Here is a 25205-nt window from a genome sequence, read left to right on the forward strand (position 1 = left end):
TAGAATTCGCTTACAAAATAGCGAATCCTAAACATTCCTTAATTGCTACACGGATATTGCGAGTCGTAATTAAGGAATACCTCCCCATTGATTCCTATGGGCCTAGAGGCCCATAGGAATGAATGGGAGGACTTTCTCAATTTGCTAATCTCAATTAGAGAATCGCAAATTGCTCATGCTATTTCAAGGGTGCCAGGGCGTCAAAAAGGACACCCTGTTGCACCCCTGAAATCTGCATATGAATACATCTTGCACACACACATGCCCCAAGGGCATGTGTGTGTGTAAAATGGAACTTTGAAAAATGAACAAAAGTGCATTTTTCAAAGTTTTTGCAAATTACCATGAAGTTCAACTTCATGGTAATTTGCTCCCCCTATTAGCGAAATCGCTAATTTTTAAACTTTCATGCATTGCATTTAAGGAATCTCAATTTGGGATTCCTTAAATGCAATCGCAATTTAAGGAATCGCTATTTAGAGATTCCTTAAATAGCGATTTTTGCATTTGGGATGATGCATCCCAAATGCAAAAATACCGGTCGCAAAGGGGCAGATTCTGCTAATCTGCCCGTTTGCGAGCAGGTTTCTCGTTGATGCATATGGCCCTAAGCTCTTTGACGAGTTTGACAGGCAGAGGACCTTTGAAGTGATTTGAGGGTTTTATCGATATTATTTTATTGAGTATCTCAACTTCATCCGGAAATTTGAAGGTAGTCCATGTAGCATTATTTTTAGTAGTAAAATAAGTGTGAGAGGACCTTTATTATGGGAAGCATTGATAGGAGATTGGGTTGGTCCTGGCTAAGTTGATGTCGAGAGGCGAGTTGAAGTTATGATTCAATCTTCCTCGTCTTTTTAATAAAAGGAGTGGAGAAATCATCACCACTAGGGTGTGATAAGTTTTCTTTGGAGTGGTGGTTGGATCTGCCATTAGCTTGCTGTTTGATGATTTCGGAGAAAAAAATTAAGGTCTGTTTTTGCATTGTCCAGATGCGACCTAAAGTATTCTGCTTTGGAGCCATGAATGAGTTTGCTGTAGGAGCTTCTTTAAGTACTGAAGGTAAGTTGTGGAAGGAGAGATTCTCCATGATCTCTTGACAAGCCTTAAATAACGCCTAGCCTCGTCAAGGTGGCCGTTAAACCAGGGTTTGGAGTGTCTACTGTGTATTCTTTTAAGCTGCTTTGGAGCAATTGTATCAAAAATGTCTGACACGGATTGGATGTAATGTTGAGTAAGGTCATTCAAATTAGTCATATTTGAGGTTGTTGTTAATGGAGGTTACATCAGTTATGTTAATATTTCTCCGGTCTCTGGACTATTGCCTGGTTTTGCAGAGTTGGCCTTGTCTAATCATCACATTATCCAAGATGAGGAAAGAGATTTGGTAGTGATCTGACCAGTTGCAGGGTAAAATGGATTTAAGTTGTAGGACATTGTCCTTGGCAATGATTAGATCAAGGTGGCGCCTCTATTGTGCATTAGGCCATTACAAGACTGGGTATGGTTGAGGTCAGAAAGGAAGGTTTTAAAGGTGTTCAGTATGGGGTCATTCAGGTCGTTCCAGTGAATGCTTAAGTCACCAAGGAAGTTCTGGTTAGGGGGTTGGTCTATGTTAGAGGAGATGATTTCCATTAAGTGTTCAATGAAAGTTACATTATTTCCGGGGGTTTGGAGTAAGCATACCATCTTGTCATTGTTCCATATTTCGATGCCTAGGTATTTACAGGAGGACACTGAAGCAATTTGTGCGTATTTTAGGGTGAGTATGGAGCAATAGATGCAAGCTATACCGCCTGCCACTCTTTCAGTTTTATCGTGGCTGACGTCATAATTAGGAGGTACTAGAATGTCCATAATGTTTGCGGAGGTGTCATTAAGCCTTGTTTCAGTTAGAATCAGAATATCAAGGTCTTGTGTGAGAATGAGATCAGCGATGTCCGCTGCGTGCTTTACCGCTGACTTGTAATTTAGAAGCATACACTTGATATGTGATTTAGCAACTACTACCTCTTGTTGTGCAATGGAGGCATGCAGTAAATCATGCTTGTTCATAGTCCTATAGTTGAAAGTGGATTCTCCAAGTGGGTTGGAGGGAATAGTTTGGATATTGACCAGAGGGGGTAACGAGTCCTTAGGTGTGGTGTTGCATGAAAACAAAAGAGAGTAAATGTCAGCATCAGATAGATGATAGTAACCCTCTGGGGTCTGGAGAAGGAGTTGCGATCTCCAGTGCATGATAAGTGGGTCCTTCATGCTTGAGGACTCGAGCAAGGAGTGCCTCACCCTTGTGGAGGGATTGATTTGTTTAGTATCTGGTATAGGATTCAAAAGCTTCTCAAGTTTGAAGGTTATGTCTATATGGTTCTTTAGGTCACCCTAAACTAATCGAAGTTCACATTTAAGATCTGCGAGCTTGTCCTCAGGGGATGGACAGTTTGCAGTGCAGATGGGAGTGACGGCTGGCCTAGAGTAGCTAGCGTATATTGCCCTTCAATGGTGGGGGGGGATGATCAACAGAACAGATTGAACGTGGGTGGGGAGGGAAGTGTTCGGGTAGGCAATTGGATATGGAGGGTAAGAAGATGGTATATTAGAGGTGATCTATGGGAGAAGGGTGGAACGATGACTCAATTGAGAGTCATTGACTGGCATTTTGTGGGTTTGGTCATTCGCTGCGGAAAGGTTAGGTGCTATAGTGGTCAAGAGGGGCGCCAATCGGATCACAAAAGGTTTAGGAGACATAGAGCATTGGCTAGAAGGAGGGTAACTAGTAGACCAGCCATTTGCAAAGTTGCTGATGCTTCTCGAGTGGTTAGCATAATTTCCCATTCTATCTTGAGCTGGGGGAATCTACAAATGTTGGAAAGCCCACAAAAAGGTGGCCGTCTGAGGGTTAGGTTTGCTGTGAACGTCCCAATCTACCATAAAATTTACAAAGGAGAGAAATAAACAAGCAGAAGCAAAAATGTAACCAATAATTGAGCTAGCGGCCCTCCCAATGAACGTGGGCGTCCACTCTTAGGCACTGTGTTTCCCCCAATTTAAAAGGTTAACTAAGTTATAATCTGGAATCAGATTGTTTATCATGTCCCCTGACTGGGTGTATTTGAGAAGGACCTGGTCAGTGAGTGGTAACAGATTTTCAGAATCCACATTAGTGTGACAAGCCATGCAGGGATGCAAGTTGAAATCCCCCAACAACAAAATCATTGTGATGTTAGACAAAGAATGGGGAAAAAATCATCTAAAAACCTTACGAGATTTATGACCTTGTCAAGTTAATCTCTGAGAATTATAGATCTTCACAATTAACATACTGTACATAATTTGGAAAGATCAAAAGAACGCCAAGAATCTTAGACGAGTTAGAGGTGATCAACTCTACTTTACAGATCGAACCTAGGTTAATGAGTGTCACTAGGCCCCCTCTGGCACACATGCTTGAGGAGAGAATAGCAGTGGCGGCAGCCATAATGTAACCGTCCAAGTGCCAAAAACCCTGAGCATCCTAGGTCTCTTGGAGACAGATTATATTCTACGTACTCAGCATCGTAGTCCAACACTCAGCAGAAACTATGACCATGAACTCCAGCTACATTCCAGTTTATCACCCTTAGGTCAGTAGGTGGGCTAGATACTTCGGCCACTACTAGGTTACGGGCCTTAGGTGTTGGGATAAATTAGTCAGGATCGTCAAGCTGAGCTCAAAGAGATTACTGAGCAACAGAGTAGGGGTCTTGTCCGGGCAGGAAAGACTGGCATGACCACCGTACAGCCCTGGGTGCCCCCCCCCCCCAACTCCTTTCCCCCCGGGGCCTGGCAATATGGTGCTGTTAAATAAATAAAAATAAAAAGTTAATACAGCAGGAATACTGAAATTCTGTTGCTCTGGGAGTAGTAGAATGTGGCTCGCCCACATGACATTGCGAAAATATAAGAATATGCAATCGCCAGGGCGTGTTTTCTTGGAGAACCCTAACCAAACAAATCTACGGACCATAAAGATCTCTTTGGATAAGGACTGTTCTGGTTCAAACCTGGTTGACAACCAGTGAATGACTTTGTTTTTGAGCTGCCGGAAACTCTATGATTCCTTATTCTTGAGAGGGAGAAGGTTTGTCATTATAAGTACATAGGGGGTAGAGGCAGGGGGCAGCTGGATAACTACATCACATGGATTCTCCCCATGGATGGCCATATGCGGGGGGTAGTAAGCACCCACTTTGCTGCCTGGTGCTTGCACCCAATGCTGTTGAATGGTGGGTTCCTGGATACTTTGGGTGATGTTAGAGTAGTTCAGTATATGGTTATCCAGATATTAGCTAAAGTAGTACCTAGAGCAAAAAATTGTTCTTTCATTTTATATACTTTCTTTACAGGAACGATCATCAGTAGACACAGTTTCATAATTTATTCAGCAGTGACCCGGTCACCTTATGTAGATCTTCGACCACTTTGTACCAGAATTCTGAGATTATAGGGAATCGTCAAAGCATATGAGCAGTAAGCAACAGACTGCCCATGAAGACCACCTTCCCCGATATATCCTCACCAGTCTGAGGTTAGATCGTGGTCTTGTGGACATAGTGAAATTAGACCATTCTGAACCCAGCACTAGTAGATATTTTTTACATATTTGCATGCTTTGCTCCAGTCTGTGCTTGCCACTAGGCCAGAGCCCTCCAACTATTACATGCCTTGTGCGTCTTCCATGACTTTTTGCTCCATCGTGGATCAGTGCTATGTATACATTTTAAGTACTTTCCTAATTCCTGCCAGGCTCAAGATCATTGCCAATGTGTCAGATATCGGTGATGCATCTGGGAATGTAGTCCAGATCTCTCTGGTCATATGTGCCAATCTGACTTTCTGAGGAAATTGTCCCGGTCTTACTCTAATCTCTCCTGTGCTTTGGTAAATGTAAGGAATTACAACACAATAAAGACATCTCTTTCATTATACCCATAAATAGTTTGATATTCCATAAAGACATCTTGGGCGAACAGGGAGCGTTTCAAAACTATTTTTATCTTCTCATAAAGTATTCCTGTTTGTCTAATTACTTAAGGGTAGTTGCACCGAACGTTTCCACCCATTATAAAGGCTTACAGCAATGTTATTAGCGGGTAGATTTAAAGATTTTTCTCCCAGATGGGGCATTCAACAAACTAACTTGGCGCACAGGGCAACTGTGCTGCTGTGTAATAAAGGAATTGGCTTTGAAGCTCAAGTTTTCTCACGCCCAGGGGTGCTTCAGAGCTGCCGGCATGATCTGGTTGCATTTGCCTGCCCAAACTAGGGCGCACCCAACTCTTTAAATATTATAGTCAGTATAGGGCACATGGAGTTTTGCAGCATGTAAAAGCACTGTGGCAGAAAGATCATCTTGGTACCATATGCTAAATAATGTGAGCATTTCCAACAACTCAACTGAATGTCCAAGTCCCTCTAGAAATCGTCCCATATTTAGCGACTATTGCTCCTGTTTAGTGTACGTAATTTAAATGTTTAAATATATGAAGATCCTCTTTCCCCATTTTATACCAAGATTTAGCTCTTCTATTCTCTGCAGGCCGCTGAGCAGAAAATAAATGCGATTCCCAACCAGTTGGCAAGTAAACATGATGCGTCCTTGAACCGGTCTAGTTCGTTAAGGAGAGGGATTGATTGATCTGATTCTCGAAGACACATTTAAGTGTTGCCTGCATACAGTGATACGACATGTTTGTTGCCCACCACTATGCCGTACTCCGCAAGACTGATCTACCATTTGCACTCCAAGGGCTCGATAGCTAATGTAAATAAGGGCGTTTTTATGCTGGCAGTGGGCTTTTTAAAAACAAATTTTTTTAGAGTTTCATATAGCTTGAACTAGACCCGAGACCAGTTTCATTACAGAAGAACACATTCATTTTTGTTAGGCATGGGGAGATTATGTGATTTGCCCAGAATCACAGGATGTGTTGAGCGTCGTTGCCGAGACACGAACCGGGTTCCCCAGCTTCGAGGTCGACCACTCTAGCCTTGGGCTACATCCTCTCCCACTTTAGGAGACATCTAGCTTGTCTCAATCCTTTCTGTCTTCATACTGCTCTTGTACAGACTAGGCCACTAAGCTGCAAAAAGCACAAATGTTGGGAATACCACACTGGCCCTCCAGGTCCCCACAAGTACTCTCCCATTCCACCATCCCAAAGAAAAATCACCAGGAGTATTTTAATGGGTCCTGTCAAACAACCAGAATGAGGTGCAAGTAACACAGTAGATCAGGGCCACGTGGAAGGGCTGGAATAATGAGGTGTTAGAGTTTATCACATTTCTTACACATACATCAAAGCCTACTGAAAACAACTGCCCCGGCACATAGCAAATGAGTAAACGGTGAGAACTGGCACAGGTCTTGCATCTAACATGGGCATTTCCACCTCCCAAAGGCTTAAAACCAGAAACATATTCTACTTACAAGCTGTCCAGTGAGACTTTAACTGAATACTGACAAAAAGGAAAACACAAAAAACAGTAATGTAGAACTGTAATGTACAGTGTGAAATGTTCCAAGTGAGGAAAAAGAGATGGGCGGTTTGACAACTACTACTTAAAAAAATTACAATGTCAAATTTTGAGAAAGAAACGTCAGCAGTGCACATTGATGTTCACAGTGTAAATGCATCTTTCTCATATTGAGTGGCGGACTAGTGGTCCACCAGAAAACGATGCAACCATTTACTCTCAAGGAATCCAACTTAATTCATGAAAAGAAATTATGCAGAATGTAAAAAGTACCAGACTTATAAACACCGAAATTTGAGGTTCATAATTTTGAAAGCATTGCACTGAGAGTGAAAAGGCAACAGGAGATACAAGGCATACTTTTTGCTACTTCCTCTTAAATGCAAATAAATTGTGGTTGAATCCTCATTGGTAAGGCTGGTCCTCATGACTTTGTTGTAACAAATTGTCTTGAAGCAACGGTTTTCAGGTTGCTCTAGAAGCAAATATTACACTAAGGTATCAGCGAGTAGGTATTCAGATATCCAACTAATGTTTTCAATTTCAAGGGTTTCCTTGTTCACCACTGTGTTGAAACCCCTCTTGCAAAGTTTGCTTTTCAGTATTCAGTCCAAAAACAAAATCTTCAGGCAATATCTCGGTTGCCATCTTTGCCAACTGGTCATCATAAGAACGCAATGTCCACAACTTCTCCAGTTCATAAATCTCACGAGTTTCTGGGAGCATGAAATGCACTACCATATTTCCTGTTTAAAGAGGGGGAAAAAAACAAGTGGATCAGTACGTACTCCTGCCCTACTCAGAACCTGTAAAACTCAACACTGCATTAGAGGTTTTATCATCATTTATACAAAAGTGGCTACATTGACTGGGATGTCATCCTATATGCACGAGGACACTCTAAAATATGGTAAACTGCAGAGAAAACCTTCCAAATGGCGTAGAGGCTGGATGCTTACTAGCAGTTTTAGTTCCTCGTTTTTGGACAAAAGTGAACATGGAGAGTTCAACATCAATGCAATTCTTAATCACTCAGTGTTCATTGATGGAGATAAATCAAATAATAAAGATTCAAAATTCGCGGGCCAACATAGAAATGGGGAAAACCCAACACAGTTCACTTTGACTACTCTTTGATGGTATCAATGTTCAATAAAACATTCAATCGGGCACAAGTGGATAGTAAAAAGTATGGTAATAGTAAATGAATCTAAAGGGGAGGCGATGTTTACAGATTCTAGTTTGGTCTCTCATATTACTATATACTTTTCTATACATTAATATATATTCTAAATGCGCCGCTGGAGCATCACTTTTTTGGCCCTCCTGTGGCACAAGGTGCTGCAGCATATTTACAAGGCCGCGCAAAGCTACTTTCCACGGCATTGTAAATATGTGTATCTTTCACGCAGAACGGGGCATTCCATATATGGTCTGAAACCGCCACAAATGTTTAGCTAATGCACTTGAATGCAATGAACTAAGAGTAGTAACGATGCCACTGTTCTTGTTTCCCCCTTATTCCATCCCTCCCCCCTCTCCCTTTCACCTCCCTCCCTCCCCCCAGTGCCCCTTGCGGCCTATCCCCGCAAGCTGCGGTGTGGACCGCTTTGACCGGATTCTTCAAGCACAGTTTCATTGGGAATAATATAGTTAGAGGTGGGGGCGGGGAAGAGTTGAGCAGTCTGCTCCGAGCTGGTATTTGTTGCTTCAAAATAACAAGCACAGCAATTCGCACTCCAAGATGCATGCTTCATGTCATCAAAGTTTATAGTATGTTATACGAGAAATGTTGAAATGTCCTGCCACCAACAATATATAATGTATGTAGGCTGAATCTACCATTGTGTTATTACCGCAGTAAAATATGGAGTACATTGTAAAATCAATAAAATTGTGTGTTAAAAAAAGGGGGAATTTCAGTGGTGTTGCTGTGGGTGTTACCATGCCACACCCATGGAATTTGAAGCATTCCCAGATTTACAAGGAATTGCAAACCTGGGAATGCGTCTGATTGTAATGCCACCCCAGGGGCAGAACATTAGGGAAGTTTAACAAGGAGATTTTTTTTCATTTCTCCTCATTTTTTCCTCTTTTTATATGTGCTGCATTGTGCAACACACATAAAAAGAGGAAATCGCCTCAATTGTTTGATCTTGTGCAGAAAGGTGTTCCTTCCTGCACACAAAATCAATCAGCCCCGCAACACAGACACCCGTGCACCATGCCTTGGCCCATGGCAGCTCATTGTGCGCCACCGTAGGGGAAAAGGGCAGGAATGAGCCATTTCTCATAGCTACGGCGCATTCCTGCCCTTTTCTTTTTACGCAAGGTAGCACAGCAAGATTCCTTGCGGCACTGCCCTGCCCCAAAACCTTGTAAATGAGGCCCACAGTACGGGTGGAAGCATACAGTAAATAGGATTTGGGAAAGGGAAGGGTCCGAACTCAAGCTGGACAGCCTAAAACAAATAAAGCCAGCAAATCGAAGGCAAACAAATGTGACTTGCAAGCCACAAAGCCACTGGTAAGCAATGGGTGGAATGAATTCCCAGAGAACCTTTCCGAATGTCCCCAGGATGTCATTACCAAACCAGACATCTGCGCTGGTTGGTAGGCTTCCACCTGAAAACAAAAACATGTAGGGGACCCCCTCTATCCTGCCGCAAGCAGTCACACGGTACAGTGTGTTTATAACATGCTTGCTGGCGCAGTTCTTCAGCACTTGGTCCAATTAGCTCCATCAGCAGGTGCATTCGCCTACTGAGCTACAATCAGAGCATTATGCGCAAACATTGACAAGCCCGTGGGTTTCATTTTATATGCGGATTTTACAATGGATTTTAAAATAGTGGATGAATGGCTTAGATGGATGCGAGTGCATGTGATCGCACCTGTTTGTTTCTGTATAACAAGTGTATGCAATTGGTCGTTTTTACATTTGATGGAACCTCTTGATGACTCCTTTTCAGTTATTGAAGCCAAATGCTCTCCTTTCATGCGTTTCCGTCTCACACACTGGCAGGCGGCGCAGGGCCAGGAGCCATGCTGATGCTAGATTGATTGAAAGAAAGTTTGCTACAGTGCCTCGCTTTTTGTGGCAGTGCTCTGATATCATACTTAACGTTGGCTGAACATGTAAAAAGGGAATAGAAAGGTAAAGATGACCTGGCCGACAGTAAGCATTCACGAGATCTTGTAAAATAGTAATATCTAACGAGGCTTGGAATGTAAACAAGCAGAAATATTAAGCCAGGAGGCAACGTGCCCGTCCTTGGACAAATTAGTTCGTCTTCCCGTGAAGAAATCAAAAGGCTCCTGTGGGCGGGTCAGACACAGAAAGGGAGGGACGCCACCACCAAAAAAACCAAGGCAACCGAGACTGACACTGAATCAATCCAATCCAATCTTGGGCAAGGATTGGCTCTGTGGAGTAGTGCAACAATACAGCCTGCGACGGACAGGTGGCTTACCTGTCCGCCGCAGGCTGCATTGTAGCCACCTTGGATGCTTGCATGGTGGTGTCCATAACAAGACTGCAAAAAAGAGGGAAAGTGCAGATATTACGCATCACGGCTTCTCGGTCACTTTACAATCATTCAAAGCCAATGCTACCATTTCTTTGTTCCAATATGAATATTTTGCTGTGATGTGCATTAAAACTAAAAGGAATGTGTATACCTGGAGCTGCCCACCTGATGCCGCCTGGTTCCATTCTCTTTTGGCAGCCATCTGATGCCTTGCCTACAATTGAAATAATAAACCGGCAGCAAAGTTTTCTCATCCACTACTGGCGTGGCCTTGTTTTTTTCTTACGGTCTTCAGTCTACGGATATCCGCATTTCAACCAGGGCAGTGTGTGTGGTGGGCTCTGGAATTTCGGCGCTGTGTGCTATGTGCACCCACTTTGTGTGAAGAACCTCCTGTTCTATAATTATATGTGAAGGTTTTTAGCGTTACATTTTATTGCAAGCATGTGGATGAACATTTAAGGGGTGGTACGTAGTTGTTTATGTTTGTGGCACGTGCGCGCAGTAAAAAAACGCGAAAAGAAGTCATTCCCGTTTGCAAAGTCCGGATCTGTTGGCTTTGCCAATGCTTGTCGCTCATTGAGTCCTCTTTTAGCCCCCGTCTGGGACATTGGTCTTCCTTTGCTAGGAGCGCCCTGTGAGTGGAGTTTGAGCTAGGCGTGGGTGAATTCGGACCTAATTCCATGTGTTTTGGGTTCGCGCCCAGTTACACTAGTGGTTGAAAAGAAACAACCTGGACTCGTTGAGAGGTCAGGGGTATCTGTTCAGTCCAGCTGTTTTCCTTCCTGTGCTTTTAGGTACATCCATTACGATGGCGACATGTTTTTTTAGGCTTCTGCATACGGCTCGAGGACAAGAAGGAATATCAGCCCAGCAACTCCCCCAGCCTTGTTGTCAAGGGCCTCCTCTTTTGGCAGGAAAGGAACAGGCGTGATTTATTGCAATTATTAGTCGTTGCACTGAAAAGATTTGTAGTTTTTGAATGTGTCTTATTCTTGCTTTTATAAACCGGAGCCCTCTGGGACTCGTAGTCCTGTCTGCTCCATTTCAAGCACCTGGATTACCAAACCCGAAGCCGGGAACAAATAGCATCAAAGAAAGCCCAGAACTAGAAACCTGGCCTCGCCCTCGCACGGATTCCGAAGCAAGCTTAAATATTATTGTAAAAACTATTGGAGTGCGGTGCAGCTAAAGATTTCTCCTTTTGCATTCATGACGCTACTTAGTTTAAGATTGCTCCAGGGAGGTGAACTGGGGAAAGCAGGTGTCGGTGGAAGTTTAATCTAAAGACACATCTGAAAGGAGCCAGTCATGTGAGAGCATCCCTGCACCCGTCCAAAAGGCCTGTTTCTTCGGATTCCAGACAGTGAGTCAGAGGCACATGAGCGAGGGATCGCTGGGGGTACAGAGAGGCGGGCAGCGTCCCGGCCTAATTCCATCACATGACGGGCCCCGCAGCAGTGGCGCTCCTTGGGCGGGAGGGGGCAGGCTGCTAATCAGCCTCAGCTGCCGCCCTAGCGGGGCTTTAAAGGGGGCGTGGGCGGCGAGAGTTCATTCTCTCTCACAACATGAAGTCGACGGTGGTGCTGTTCGGGGTCCTGCAGCTGGTGCTTTGCGTGGGAGCTGTCACGAGTGAGTGATTTCCCGCTGGCGACAGAAGTTTGCGCGGCATTTGCTGCTGTGGGTGAGAGGAGCGCAACGCCGGCGGCGTAAGGGGCCCTCGCTTATTTTGTAGTTAGCTGTGCGAGTTATAGCCACGCGCGACAGGTGAACTATGGGAGGGCTCTACGCGAAGTCTCCGGTGGGGAGGTCGCTGGGCGCGTGGTTTCTGGTGCGCCAGGTGAGCGCTGGGCGCGTGGTTTCTGGTGCGTGGTTTCTGGTGCGCCAGGTGAGCGCTGGGCGCGTGGTTTCTGGTGCGCCAGGTGAGCGCTGGGCGCGTGGTTTCTGGTGCGCCAGGTGAGCGCTTTGCTGTTTCTGAACGCTGTGTGATTTCTGGTGCGCCAGGTGAGCGCTGTGCTGTCTCTGAGCGTTGTGTGGTTTCTGGTGCGCCAGGTGAGCGCTTTGCTGTTTCTGAACGCTGTGTGATTTCTGGTGCGCCAGGTGAGCGCTGTGCTGTCTCTGAGCGCTGTGTGGTTTCTGGTGCGCCAGGTGAGCGCTTTGCGGTTTCTGCGCGCAATCTCTGGGGCTCATGGTACACACAGACGGAGTAGTCCACATATCGTTGTAGTGTGCGGCTCTTAAGAAATTTGCAATAATGCGTGCAGTTTAAATGGACTGTCTGAAATGCACGTTTATATTTTTTTTTAAAGCTTGCTTCTAAAATCCGTGATGTGAAAAACGGTATGGGTGTAAGTGTTGGGCGGGCGCGTTAAGTGTTAGGTGTGTGTGTGTTTTTTTTTTTTTTTTTAATGTGCGCTCACTTTGCATTGAAGAGAAGCATGTGACAGCGTCTTCATTGTGTACTGTATTTAATATAGGTTACCAGGTTTTGAAAACCGGGGGCATTTTTCCAACCATGGCATGAAGGGCTACAATTCCACAACCACCGACGGGTATGGAACAACAAATCAATCCGTTTTTTTGTAAAGAGCAGCTTATCACCTGCGAGGGTATCTAGGCGCTATGCTGCGGGTGTTCAGTCGAAGAGCCGGGTCTTCTCAACCTGGAAATGAGAACGAAGCCCTAAAGGGATATATTCAAAGGAACTGGAAGCTTTACCTCGTGTGGGGTGGGTATTTATTTATTTTTTACTAAATTGCTTTGATAAGGGCCGATAATTCGTCGTGATCGGAACACATTAAACTTTTCTTTATTTTCTGTTGACCATCTCTGAACTTGGACGTGTATTCGCCGAACTTTGACGGGGCCGCTGGTGGAAACGCGGGAGATCCTAGACGCCTGGTCACCCGAATTAATGCCGTTTATTGTGCGCATCAGCCCTACAGGGCCGTGTGCCCCCAGCCGGTGAGGGGTGATTAGCGGGGTCTCGCAGCTCCTACACAGGGGCGTAACACCCGCCGCGGTGCGGGGCGCCCAAGCTCCAGGGGGCCCCCTCGGCACTGCACTCTGGCCAGAGAGCTCCTGATTGAGCCTGGAGGGGGCCCCTCTTCGTAACGTGCAGGGAGGCCCCCTCAACTTTCGTTACGCCAGAGCTCTTACAGCGGGCCCTCCGCACCTGTCCTCATCGGCACGATGTAGCGTTTTAGTTGCTTTACTTTAGATCACTTTATTTCGGTCAAGGACCATAAAAGTGCAGATAAAATAGGTACATACATAGCACATCCAATTAGAGAATACAAATATAACATTTCGTAAAAAGTGAGATTAAACAGGTGAGTTATCAAAGACGGTTAGAGTAATTTAAAACTAGACCTACAACGCCACATGCCATAAAGAAATCGGGAGACAGCAAATACAATATGCGGAGATGTATCATACTTAAGGACTCTGCGTGCCTGCACACAGTATCGAAAGCCCAAGTTTTTACATAGTGGGATAAGCCAAGCTTTACGAAGGTTACTGTATGCAGGACAGAAAAAAAAGACATGGATAAGATCTTCTCTCTTATAATTACATATTGGGCAATATTCGTTTTCAGACTTAGCCCATTTTGAAGTGAATGATCTAATAGGTAGAGAACCATGCCTAAGTTGGATATATAATTTCCTCGCAAGGGGGGGTTGGACCTCATCCAAAAATTTCTCCCACCCCCTTTCTAATTTAATTGTGAGGAAATCAACGGAGAGCCTACCATGAGTGGTAGAGCTATGTAGAACGCATCGATTATACTGTCTCACCATGCTTAAGAGCTGGGCCCTGGGTATCCTCGAACAGCTCACCTCAGGAGACCCCCCCCCCCCCCCCCCCATAATTGAGGCAGGCCTATTTTTAAAGAGAGGAGCATAATGTGAGAGCCAGGGAATATTTTTATTTTTTAGCTGTTCCCAGACCTCCTGAAATTCAGCTCTGAAGGAAGCCAGCTCAGGTGTTGACCAGAGCCTCCTCCAATAGAGTAGGGTTCGCACATCTACCAAGTCCTCAATAGGTTCCATTGCCATATCCATTTGCAAAGGGATAAGGGGTGTACTTATCGGTAATCCACCAAGTTTCTCAAAAATGCCTGTTCAACCCTCGAGAGGCTTGACACATATTTACGACCCCAAAATTCTGCCCCGTACAGAGATGCAGTCCGGGCCTGTAGTCTAATTCTCAAGGGCCAGCGCAACCAATCTAGATGTCGAAGCTCTCTGGAATTTACCAATGCCCCCAGCTATTTGCGACAGTTTCAGGGCAGAATTGGCGGTCTGGTGACCCCAGCCAAAATCCTCCATCAGCGTTATCCCAAGATATACAAAGGTTTTGACTCGTTCCAACGGAACTCCATTCAAAAGAGGGTTCGGGAGCGTGCGCCTCGGGGGACTGAAGATCATAAACTTGGTTTTTATCAAGTTGATCTCCAGTCGCAGCGCAGAGCCCACAAAACCGTCAAAGACACGCTGAATGCCCGAAGATGTTCGCGACAACAGGGTGTCGTCAGCGAACATTAACGCAGGTACACGTCCATAGGCCAACCAGGGAGCATCATTGTCCTTAACTTCGTTTAAGGTTTCGATAAGACCATTTATAAAGAGGGTAGGGGCCAAGACTCACCCCTGCCGGACGCCTCTAGCAACAGGAAAGCGATCCGAAAGGGCCCCATATCTCCCACACCTGACCTGGGCATAGTTTACAAAATGCAGACGGGTCAGAATATTAAGCAGATAGGGCGGTAGGCCCAAATCTGCCGTAACCACCCACAGTTTTTCCCTAGGGACCAGATCAAAAGCGGCCCGCTGGTCCACAAAGACCAGAAAGAGGCTGCCACCCTCAACCCTGGTAGTTTTCCAAAAAAGGACCTGGAGCTGGAAAATCTGGTCCAAAGTTGAAATTCCAGATCTAAATCCAGCCTGGAGAGTGGACAGTATTTCCCGTTCCTCCATCCAGGCTTGTATCCTGTTCAGGGTAATTCTGCCCATTAGTTTTTGAGTTGTCTAACAAACTAATGAGCCTATAGTTAGAGGGGGAAAGAGGACAACCTTTTTTAACAATGGGGACAATCTCGGCCCGAGCCAAGTATCAGGTGGGTCGGAGCCCATTAGGATCGCATTAAATAAAATAACAAGATAGGGCGCCCATATTTTCGGCTGGGATCTAAACAGATCCCCAGGCAATTTTTCAAGGCCGGGTGCTTTGTTTGGCAGCAAGTTGCCTATAGCAGATTCTACCTCCTTCAGGGTGATGCTCACTAGAGGGTCTGGGGGAGGTGCGCTAAATGTCTGTCCACCGCCCAAGGCCCCCGCCAGTCGATGCTCATGGCGGGGGGCTAGGGCAGGGGGCCGTGCGAGTATCGCAAGTGCCTCCCGGCCAGTACCAAGAATTGGATTTAAACCTGGCTGAGGTGGATCCTCGTGCTCCACGCATGCGTATAAAGCCCCAAAGTGGGCCTCCCACACTGAGGGCGTGATATTTGGAATGATGGCTTGTCCGCCTCCCCTAGAACCCGTAATCACAATGGCCCAAAAGGACTTAGCGTCCCCTGCCAACGGCGCTATTCTCATCTCTTCCCACCGGGCTTCCTCCCAATCCCTCTTTGCACCCTCAATGGCCGCCTTATAGAGCAGACGAGACGCTCTGATTAATAAACTATCCTGGACTTTGATTGCGTTGAGGAGATCTTTCTTGGCTTTCCTGCAGGAGTGGTTGTACCAATGATATGTCTTGACCCCACCCCGACCGGGCATAGTTGATGGGGGGGAAAGGACGTCCCCCAGGGCATTAACCAGATGACTATGGATTGTAACAGCATGGCTATTTGATGACAAATCAGCCATTGCAGCTATCCAAGGTAACGCAAGCTGATAAACTTCACACAGCTTAGTTGGTGAATTCTGTAAGTGGGGCCAATTGACCGTGCGACGGTTATTCGAGACTATGAGTGGGATGGTCATAAGTGTGATGCTGGCTTCGTGGTTAATCAGCCCGAAAGACCCTGGTTTAAGTGTTTAAAACCAGGGCATTGTGATCGCTATCATGTCTCGGGTGCACTTGAAATTCTAAAAGCTTATCCCAAAATCTTGCTTCCATCAAGATGTAGTCGATAGTGGAAGTATGTGATAACCTATTAAATGTGGGAAGTCCCAGGCGATCAGGGTCCAGTCTCCCATTGCACGCCTGCTATGACGTAGCAAGCGAGAATGATTTTTTTTTTTTTGGAGGACCAACCGGGTCCAAGCCTTTACCGAAGGGATCTTTGGTTCCGGGATGCACCAGAGCAGATCTTCGGCATCCTGCACATCCCAGTCCAGGTTGGCCAAGGGCTCGAATTGACAATTGAAGTCCCTGCCAACAAATTTTTATGACTGAGGGAGCAAGTGTCTGGAAAAAGAAATCTAAAGCTTTAAAAGTTTCAGACTCCAGCCCACGACTGACTGGTCTGGAATAGATAATAATTATGGCTATTTTTGGTGAATTTGGGGGTGTCATTAATACACATTGGATATCAGGGTAGTTAGTTTGTATTTGAATAGCTGTAATGCCCAGATGAGTGCCAATCCAAATTGAAAGACAACCCGAAGGACGCCCCCTGCCACCAGATACAGCCAAAGTATGAAATATTGCATAGCCTGGATAAACGCTCTCCTCTAAAGCCCACGTTTCCTGGATCAAACAAATATCATAATTAGCCATAAAGGTGCCCCTATCAGGATTAGATAGTTTACTTTTTATACCAGCAACGTTCCACGAAAGGATTTTGATGGTACTGTCAACTACTTTACTGGTATCAAATGGGATTCGTATTACCGTGGTGGGAGGACGGTCACAGGTAGGAGGCTCTGGTTGGACCTTGTTCTTTGAATTTACTATACAAGATACCAGCCATCTTGGGCGGAGACTTCTTGCACAAACCCCACGGCGCCTGCAACCCTCCCATCATACCCTTCAAACCTGCTTGCACCACCAGACAGTGAAACCACTGGAGGGAAGGGACTCTTAGTTCTTCCCTGAAATGGAAATATGGGAATATCAATAGTGATGTTCAAGGGTATCACCTTGTCAGATGGGCGTCAATCAACCTGGTTCAGTACACTGAACCTATTACTGTGCTCAAGGGATGACGGAGGAGCATTATGGACGTGCGGGCCAACCCAGTTTACTTGCCCCGGATACACTCCAGAGGGACAGTCAATACGGCCCTCATTGTGTCTAGCACCTTTAAAGGGGACAGGTCTCAGAGGTGGCACAGGATAAAAGTAAGACAAGTGAAGAGAGAGAATTTGGGTATTTAATCTAGGAGGGGACGACCCACAGATGTATTAGACAGCAGCAGTGTCCCTTAAAATTTATAACCACATAGTTCCCTGCAATAGTTTTGGGTCCCTTCCCAATCCAATCTACACGTCTTACGGTGAAGATATCCCCCGAGATATAGGGGGGAAGGGGTCTATTAACGTTTAGCCACTGCATACACTTATTCTTTAGCTCAGTGTGGCTTTCGTTTTTCTCCTGGGTTAAAGGTGGCACCCCCGTTAAGACTACAACATAAGGTAGGGACTCAGGGGGAAGATTAATAGATTGTAACTCCGCTGATGGACCTGCAGAGAATAGGTGGGACTGAAACATCTAAGGGCCTCCTTTCGACTCCAGTTCTTGCAGGTCCTATCTTATCTATACTAAGAGTGGCCATTGGAGTGGTTGAAGCGAAAACTGAAATTGCAGCTATATGGGAACCATCAGTGACATTAGATGTACTTACGGGAAGGCTAACTAGACCAGTGGCAGGCCCATTATTAGTAGGGGTTGGTCGTGTAGCTTTATTCCCTAAAAGAGTATTGGCTACTAAGTTAGTCCCAGATTGGGAAGCGCTGTCACCAGCTCCGCTTGGAGCAAAGTTTCCATTAAGGATCGTTGGAGACATCTTTCCCAAACCCTTATTGTTGATAGTGGTAACTAGTCTGTCAATCCTAGATGCCAAGGATTTAATGTTTGCCAATGATCTGTTCTAAGAACAGCTGGATTTCAGCTACTAAACTAGTAGCCCAGAGCGGGGCTACCATATTTACTGGAGAGGGGCCTGTGGTAATTGGTACAGAGACAGGGTTTTGACCTGTGTTTTTACGTTGCTTCTTCACAGGTCTCCTGTTCTTACCTCGAGGACCCGAAATATTAGTTATAATAGTGTTTGAAGGGGGGGTGGGGATAAACTTATAGATTCATTATTTACTAAAATATCTGTAGACGCCTGGGCGCAGGGTAAGTCCACAAAAGATGCAAGAAAATAACTTGCGTCGGGAGGATTAGTAACAGATATAGAATAATCCCCAACCTGCTCTGTTAAAGGTACCACAGGGGTAATAGATAATCTACGCTCCGTATTTTCAATAGCGTTTGCCACTACTCCAATAGTTTTTTGGAGCATCTTGTCAATAGCCGTGAGGGAAGGAAGAGGTGGTGCCATAGCCAACTGTTGCCTCGTCAAAGGGCGGGAAGCAGAAGTCTTTTGATTTTTAACCATTATAAATTTGGGTTTTAGTTGCATGGGTGGGCGGTCTCTGCTGCTTCAGAGGTGGGCAAACCACCACCGCCGCCTTAGACTTGCGCCAGGAGTCCTGGTCCTGAAAACTAAAAGAGCAGCTCAGCCCTCCGATGACCCGCCATATTTATTAGATGTGAGGAGAGACCCAATTCTACTAAAATTCGCTGTTTGTGTGGGGGTCGGTTAACCATAAGCGAAGCAACTCCTCTGATGCTGTAAGTTTGCAGTGGAGTGTAGTAATGTTCCCGGTGACATGGAGTTTTCTGGTAACGTTACCTACTGTGGAAGTTTGGGTTTTAGCCCACGTCACAGTATCTAAATTTGTCACCAAAAGAAGTCTTTCGAGAGGTAAGTTTGAGCGGTTCTAAGTTTATAAATAAAGCAGCTGGTAAACCGTGCGGTCATTCACACAAGAACACTTCTAAGCTTTGTATAGAGCTTTGCAGCGATCTGCTCCTTTGGGGGCATATTATCAAGCCAGGCGATAAAATTATCGCCGCTTTAGCGGCAGAAAACTGCCGCTAAAACGGCGATAATGGGCTTGATAAATACGCTCTATGTAAATACGCTCTATGGAATTCCAATTGAAGCACATGTTAGATGTCATTCACATCTAACATGGGTTTCAATTGGAATTCCATAGAGCGTATTATCAAGCCCACTATCGCCGTTTTAGCGGCAGTTTTCTGCCGCTAAAGCGGCGATAATTTTATCGCCTGGCTTGATAATATGTCCCTTAAGTGTTTAAATTGTGGTTTAACCCACAGCTATTTTCGGAGAATCCCTACACCCCAATAATAAGAGTATTAAACTAACTTGGCAGCCCATCTAGTCAGAAGGTGCAGCGTTTTCAGGTTACACTATGGTAATGCTAACTGTAACGGTCTAGTTGTTGGGCTAGCCAGTAACCCCCGGAAGCATACACACACTATGTAGCACTCTCTGGCCAGGCGTGGCCAGAGAGTATAAATAAACGGGTGGAGGTCGCTCGTGACCTTCCGGCCCACACCAGTACACGTGCAATCATTGTGTGGTTATTTCCCAGTGTCAGTCTCCACGTGGCCCCGCAGTCAGGGGCCCTCAGTAGCAGCGGTGCCCCCACCACAGGGGGTATTTACACTGGCGACGAGGGTGAGCAAGAATCCTCGCTCCCAAAAAACTCCGTAAAGTGAGACTGCGCCCCCGACACTCACTAGGTGCACCAGAAGCTGCGGTGTGCCGGCGTAGATCGGGCAGAGTCTCGTCGATCCCAGCGTCGCATCCTGACTGCAAGCGGCACCTGCTTTCCCACAGAGTGCGTGCTGAACATGTGGACGAGCCCCAGCGAAGCAGTGACTGCGCGAGCCTGACGCGCGGCCCATCGCGACGGCGACAGTGCCGGTAAGCCCAGCAGACACCACGCACACGGCGGAACTCCCAAGTGGAGAGCACCGAGGGGAGCTTTCTTCATGCCACTGCACGAGGACTCTAGCGCTGCTTACAGACATCGTTCACGCACGGTGTCTGCATGGCCCTATTACCGTGTGCAAGACTGAGTGAGGACATAACAAGCATTGGCAAAAGCACAGGGCAATTGGCAAAAGCACAGGGCAAATCGCTCAGTTCTTCAGTACTCTTCACTCAGCACCACAAAGGGGACATACGCAGAGTGGTTGCATGCAGTCCAGAAGAGGGGCATACCACTGCCTGCTGGTCATGTGAATGACACAACAAGCATTGGCAACAACAACTGTCTAATATGGTTCAGGGCGCACCACACGGCTAAATCAACGCAGGGAGGCAAGGCCCGCGCTACACCACGCTGGTAGAGACTCGCTGAAGGTAGCCCGACATTGTAGAGTCGTTCAACATGGTGGACCAAGCGGCGGCTGGACCGAGCCAGCAACCAGTGGCTCCAGCGGCGCCAATTTACTCGCAAGTAAGCGCGCTACCCCCATTCAGTGAACTAATCGACCTGCTACAGCGTCACCAAGATGGAAGGTATGGCTGAGCAGTCTTGATAATTACTTCATAATTAATTCATAGCAGCGAGGGAAACAGACAATAAGGTCAAAAGATCGCTGTTATTGCATTTAGCGGGAGATGAAATCTATAAATTGTTTACGCACCTGCCAAACACTGGGCCAGCAACAGACTATGACGCAGCGGTCAGAGCACTGAATGCGCATTTTGATCCTCAGCTAAACCCAGATTATGAGCGATTCAAATTGCGACAGGCACGGCAACGAGATGGTGAATCTATGGATGTGTTTCACGCCCGTCTTCGTGAACTGGCTAGCACGTGCACGGAGGATGACCCGATTAAGGAAGCACGTGCACAATTAATTCAGGGGTGCCGAAACAAGACTTTGAGGACTCTGATCCTTCGCCAACTCCGCATCTCCCTGGAGGACATCCTAATTCTTGCAAGGTCCCACGAGTTTTCCGATGTCCGGGCGTGGGCAATGGAAGCGGTGCTTCACACTGCGACAGAACAGACGGTGACTGTCAAGACAGAGCGTGCCGATACGCTACACACGATGCCGCGTGGAGGCCATGGAAGGTGGCCTACCAGAACACCACGAAGATTGCAATGTGGGTACTGTGGAAAAGAGGAACACTCACGACCACTGCCCGGCAAAAGGAAAGACATGCACCAAGTGCGGCATCCCAAATCATTTTGCAAGCGTGTGCAGAGGAGGCGCAAGGCCGAGAGGATCATCGGGAAGAAAAACACCGTACAGATAAGTACGACACCTGTCGCTAGACGAACAGACACAAGCAAACACACAGCTCAAGGCCGGCACACCAACAATACTTGAGTGCCATTTCGTGTCATTTGTAAATGACCTAAAACAGCAGCGCCGTCCACAACCAACCTGTGAGATCATGATAGCTGGAACACCAGTCACTGCCCTGATCGACACGGGTGCATCCGTTAACGTCATGGGTTACCAACACTATCAGATGCTCACATCCAAACCTCAGCTGACTCCATCAAAAGTGAAAATCCTCACATACGGGAGCCAGGTTCCGCTCCCACTAAAAGGGAAAATACTAGTAGCCGTCCAATCAGAAGATCATGAGGTCACCACAACATTCCATGTGGTAGACAAAGAATCCGACATTCTCCTGGGTAGCCACACAGCTGAAGACCTTAACTTAGTCACATTCGCCAACCCCGTAAAAACCACGCAAACGGTAAATATTCTGGAACAATTCCCGCAGCTATTCCATGGGCTAGGAAATATCAAAAGGCCTCCCATCAAACTACACATTGACACAGCAGTGAAGCCAGTAGCCCTACGACACCGGCGAATACCCTTCCATCCAAGACCGCTAGTTGAACAAGAACTACTGAAACTCGAACAGCACGGAGTCATAGAAAAAGTGTCAGGCCCGACTCCTCCGTGGGTATCCCCGATGGTGATTGCTGAAAAACCTCGCCAACCAGGAAAAATCCGGATATGCATAGACATGAGGATGCCCAACCAGGCAATCAGAAGGGAACGGCATCTGATGCCCACCGTCTGACGTTCTAGCAGATCTGAACGGATCACAATGGTTTTCCAAGTTAGACCTAAATGCAGGATACCACCAGCTAAAGCTGGACAAACACAGCAGATGCATAACTTTTTCGACGCACCTGGGCCTGCGAAGATACAGGCGGTTGAACTTTGGGATATCCTCAGCCGCGGAGATATTCCAAAACGCCGTAAAAGAAATATTGACAGGCCTGCAAGGGGTCATGAATGTAAGTGACGACATCCTAATACACTCCGCGACGCTGGAAGAACACCACCGCAGACTCAAAGCAAGTCTAGAAAGACTAGCCGAGCATAGAGTAACACTCCACAAGGAAAAGTGTCAGTTCTTTCAGCGCGCTATTGAGTTCTTCGGATATGTCTTTGGTCCGGATGGAGTGAAAGTAGACCCGAAGAAGTCAGAAGTGATTCAATCGGCACCAGCACCCAATACCACCTCAGAGGTCAGGAGTTTCATGGATATGGCCACTTACTGTGGGAGGTTCATCCCGAACCTAGCCACCATCGCTGAACCTCTACGCAGGCTAACAAATAAAGACGCTGTGTGGCAATGGACAAAAAGAGAGGAAGAGGCATTTCAAAAGGTTAAATCAGCCTTATTAGCCAGCACGACAATGGCGTACTTCGATGTAAACCGACAGACGGAACTGATAGTGGATGCCAGCCCCGTAGGGTTGGGAGCTGTATTGACCCAAGAAACTGAACCAGGAACTTGGGCACCACTGGCGTTCGCTAGCAAGGCGCTCACAGCAACTGAAGCCCGGTATTCCCAAATAGAGCAAGAGGCCCTCCATCAAATGGGCTTGCAACCATTTCCACTATACGTCAGTGGACACCCATTCAGAGTGGTGACAGACCACCAACCTCTCCTTCCGTTGTTCCGAGGGTCGGTGCCACATCCCCCACCGAGGATTGGGCGATACAACCCCCAACCCCAACATTGTCCATATATCTCAATGGGCATGCCCGCAGACTGTTTCAAAAGAAGAAATAACGTCCAACATGGTACGTTGGACATGGTTCTCAAAAGAACACTGGACGCAATAGCAAAAGGATTGTGGGATGGTTTTCTCCACAATGTCCAAGGGTGGAGTGAAGCAGAAAGAACACGTCTAAGGAAAATATGGAGAGCCTGGGATGAACTAAGCACGGCAGAATGTGGCCTCCTTCTAAGAGGGTCACGCATTGTTGTCCCCCAGAGCCTGCAAGACCGGGTCACTGTCCTGGCACATGAAGGTCACCAGGGTACCGGAAGAATGAAATCTCGACTGCGTGAGAAACTATGGTTTCCAGGGCTGGAGGAAGCCGCAGAGAGTAGTCAAAAGCTGCCGAGCATGTCAACTGATGGGGAATGCAGAATCTCCAGCCCCAGTGATAACGGAAGACCCTGCCCCAACCCCCTGTTCGTGGGTGAGCCTGGACTTCGGATGTTTCCCCGATGGGAGAGTCACGGCGGTGCTAGTAGACAGCTACACAAAGTATCCCTGTGTCGAGGTTCTGCCATCCACGGCGTTTAGCCACCTAGCCCCAGCGCTCCTGAAGATATTTGCACTTTTTGGCCTACCACACACCATCAAGACAGACAATGGACCCCCATTACAAGGCAGTGAATTTAAAGAGTTCCTGTCCAGATTAGGGATCAAACATCACTGCATAACTCCACAATGGCCGCAAGCCAATGGCGAAGTGGAACGGTTTATGCGGACCATCAACCAGATTTTGCGCGTGGCGGAGCAAATAGATCTGGAGGTAGAACTACACAAGTTCCTGCATGAATACCGCAGCACAACACACTGCACAACTCAGAACTCCCTGGTCGTTGATGCTAACAGGGCCTCGGTGGGACAATTTTCCGGTATCTGATATCTGGGAGCCGGAGCCGTACAACGCATCAGCGCCGCAGAGCCACGACCAATGAGAAGGCTAGCCAACGACGGCGAGCCAGAGTCCGTACCCTTAGGCCCGGGGTGCAGGGTCCTCATAAGAAACAGGAGAAGTGGAGGAAAATTCCGGACGCCCTATGAGAACGGTCCATTGTCAGTACGAAAGATCCGAGGAACAGCAGTAACGGTGGAGCGGAATGGAGAAGTAGTTACCAGGAACATTTCGTGGTTTAAGGAAATTCCGGAGACAGCAAATGAACGTCAGGGCATTCACCAAGTTCTGATATGATCCTAAGTGAAGCAAGACCAGCCCATACCGATGAAACACAACAGAATACGGCACCAACACGAGAAGAAGAGACTGACCGGCCAGATGAGAACATCGAAGCTGGAACTACTAGTCCCACCAGAGGAATGAGTACAGTGCGACACAGATACAACCTGCGCCCTAACCCGCGACCGAATAGCCAACTAACAGAGTTCGCATGGGGTGCGCAGGTTGGAGATGAAAGAAAGAACTGATTTGAAATGGGATGTAACGGTCTAGTTGTTGGGTTAGCCAGTAACCCCCGGAAGCATACACACTATGTAGCACTCTCTGGCCAGGCGTGGCCAGAGTATAAATAAACGGGCGGAGGTCGCTCGTGACCTTCCGGCCCACACCAGTACACGTGCTATCATTGTGTGGTTATTTCCCCGTGTCAGTCTCCACGTGGCCCCGCAGTCAGGGGCCCTCGGTAGCAGCGTTGCCCCCACGCCAGGGGGCATTTACACTAACCAACATTCTGGGAACCTCTAGAAAGGTGGCGAAGCCGAGAAATGGCAATTGTATTTCTGTACAGTTTCTTTGAAGAAGAGGCAGCTGTAAATTTGAGGAAGCCAAAAATGACATGTATTCTGTCTTTAAAACCTGGCATCTGCAGTCTAAATCTGGGATGTTTGCATGTACGATTGGTGCTGCAGACTATGGCACATCGTTTTAAGGTTTGCGAGGGAAAGAAACGCAGTCTTTTTTTTTTTTGGGGGGGGGGGTTATGCCCGAAGGAGGGGAAAGGCCGGTGGCCTGGCGTTTGCGTCTCGTTCTGTAACTGGTCCCTCAGCTAGGGTGACCAGACTTTCTGGACAGTCCCGGTTTTCCACCAGCTGTCCCGACAGATTTCGGCAATTTTGGCGCATGTCCCGGT

At 46.9% G+C, this 25205-nt stretch overlaps 1 protein-coding gene across 2 annotated transcripts in view; it reads left to right on the top strand.

The window, feature by feature from the left end:
- The first annotated feature begins 11543 nt into the window (after positions 1-11543).
- LOC146789405 (protein QNR-71-like) overlaps positions 11544-25205 on the top strand; it is an 81772-nt gene continuing 68110 nt past the window's right edge. For both annotated transcript variants that reach the window (XM_085631529.1, XM_085631530.1), the window contains exon 1: positions 11544-11674. In XM_085631529.1, coding sequence (XP_085487655.1) covers positions 11611-11674 — 64 coding nt within the window. In that variant the 5' untranslated portion in view covers positions 11544-11610. The remainder of the gene's footprint in view (positions 11675-25205) is intronic.

Source organism: Triturus cristatus, chromosome 10 (genome assembly GCF_964204655.1).
Source record: "Triturus cristatus chromosome 10, aTriCri1.1, whole genome shotgun sequence".
Lineage (NCBI taxonomy): Eukaryota > Metazoa > Chordata > Amphibia > Caudata > Salamandridae > Triturus > Triturus cristatus.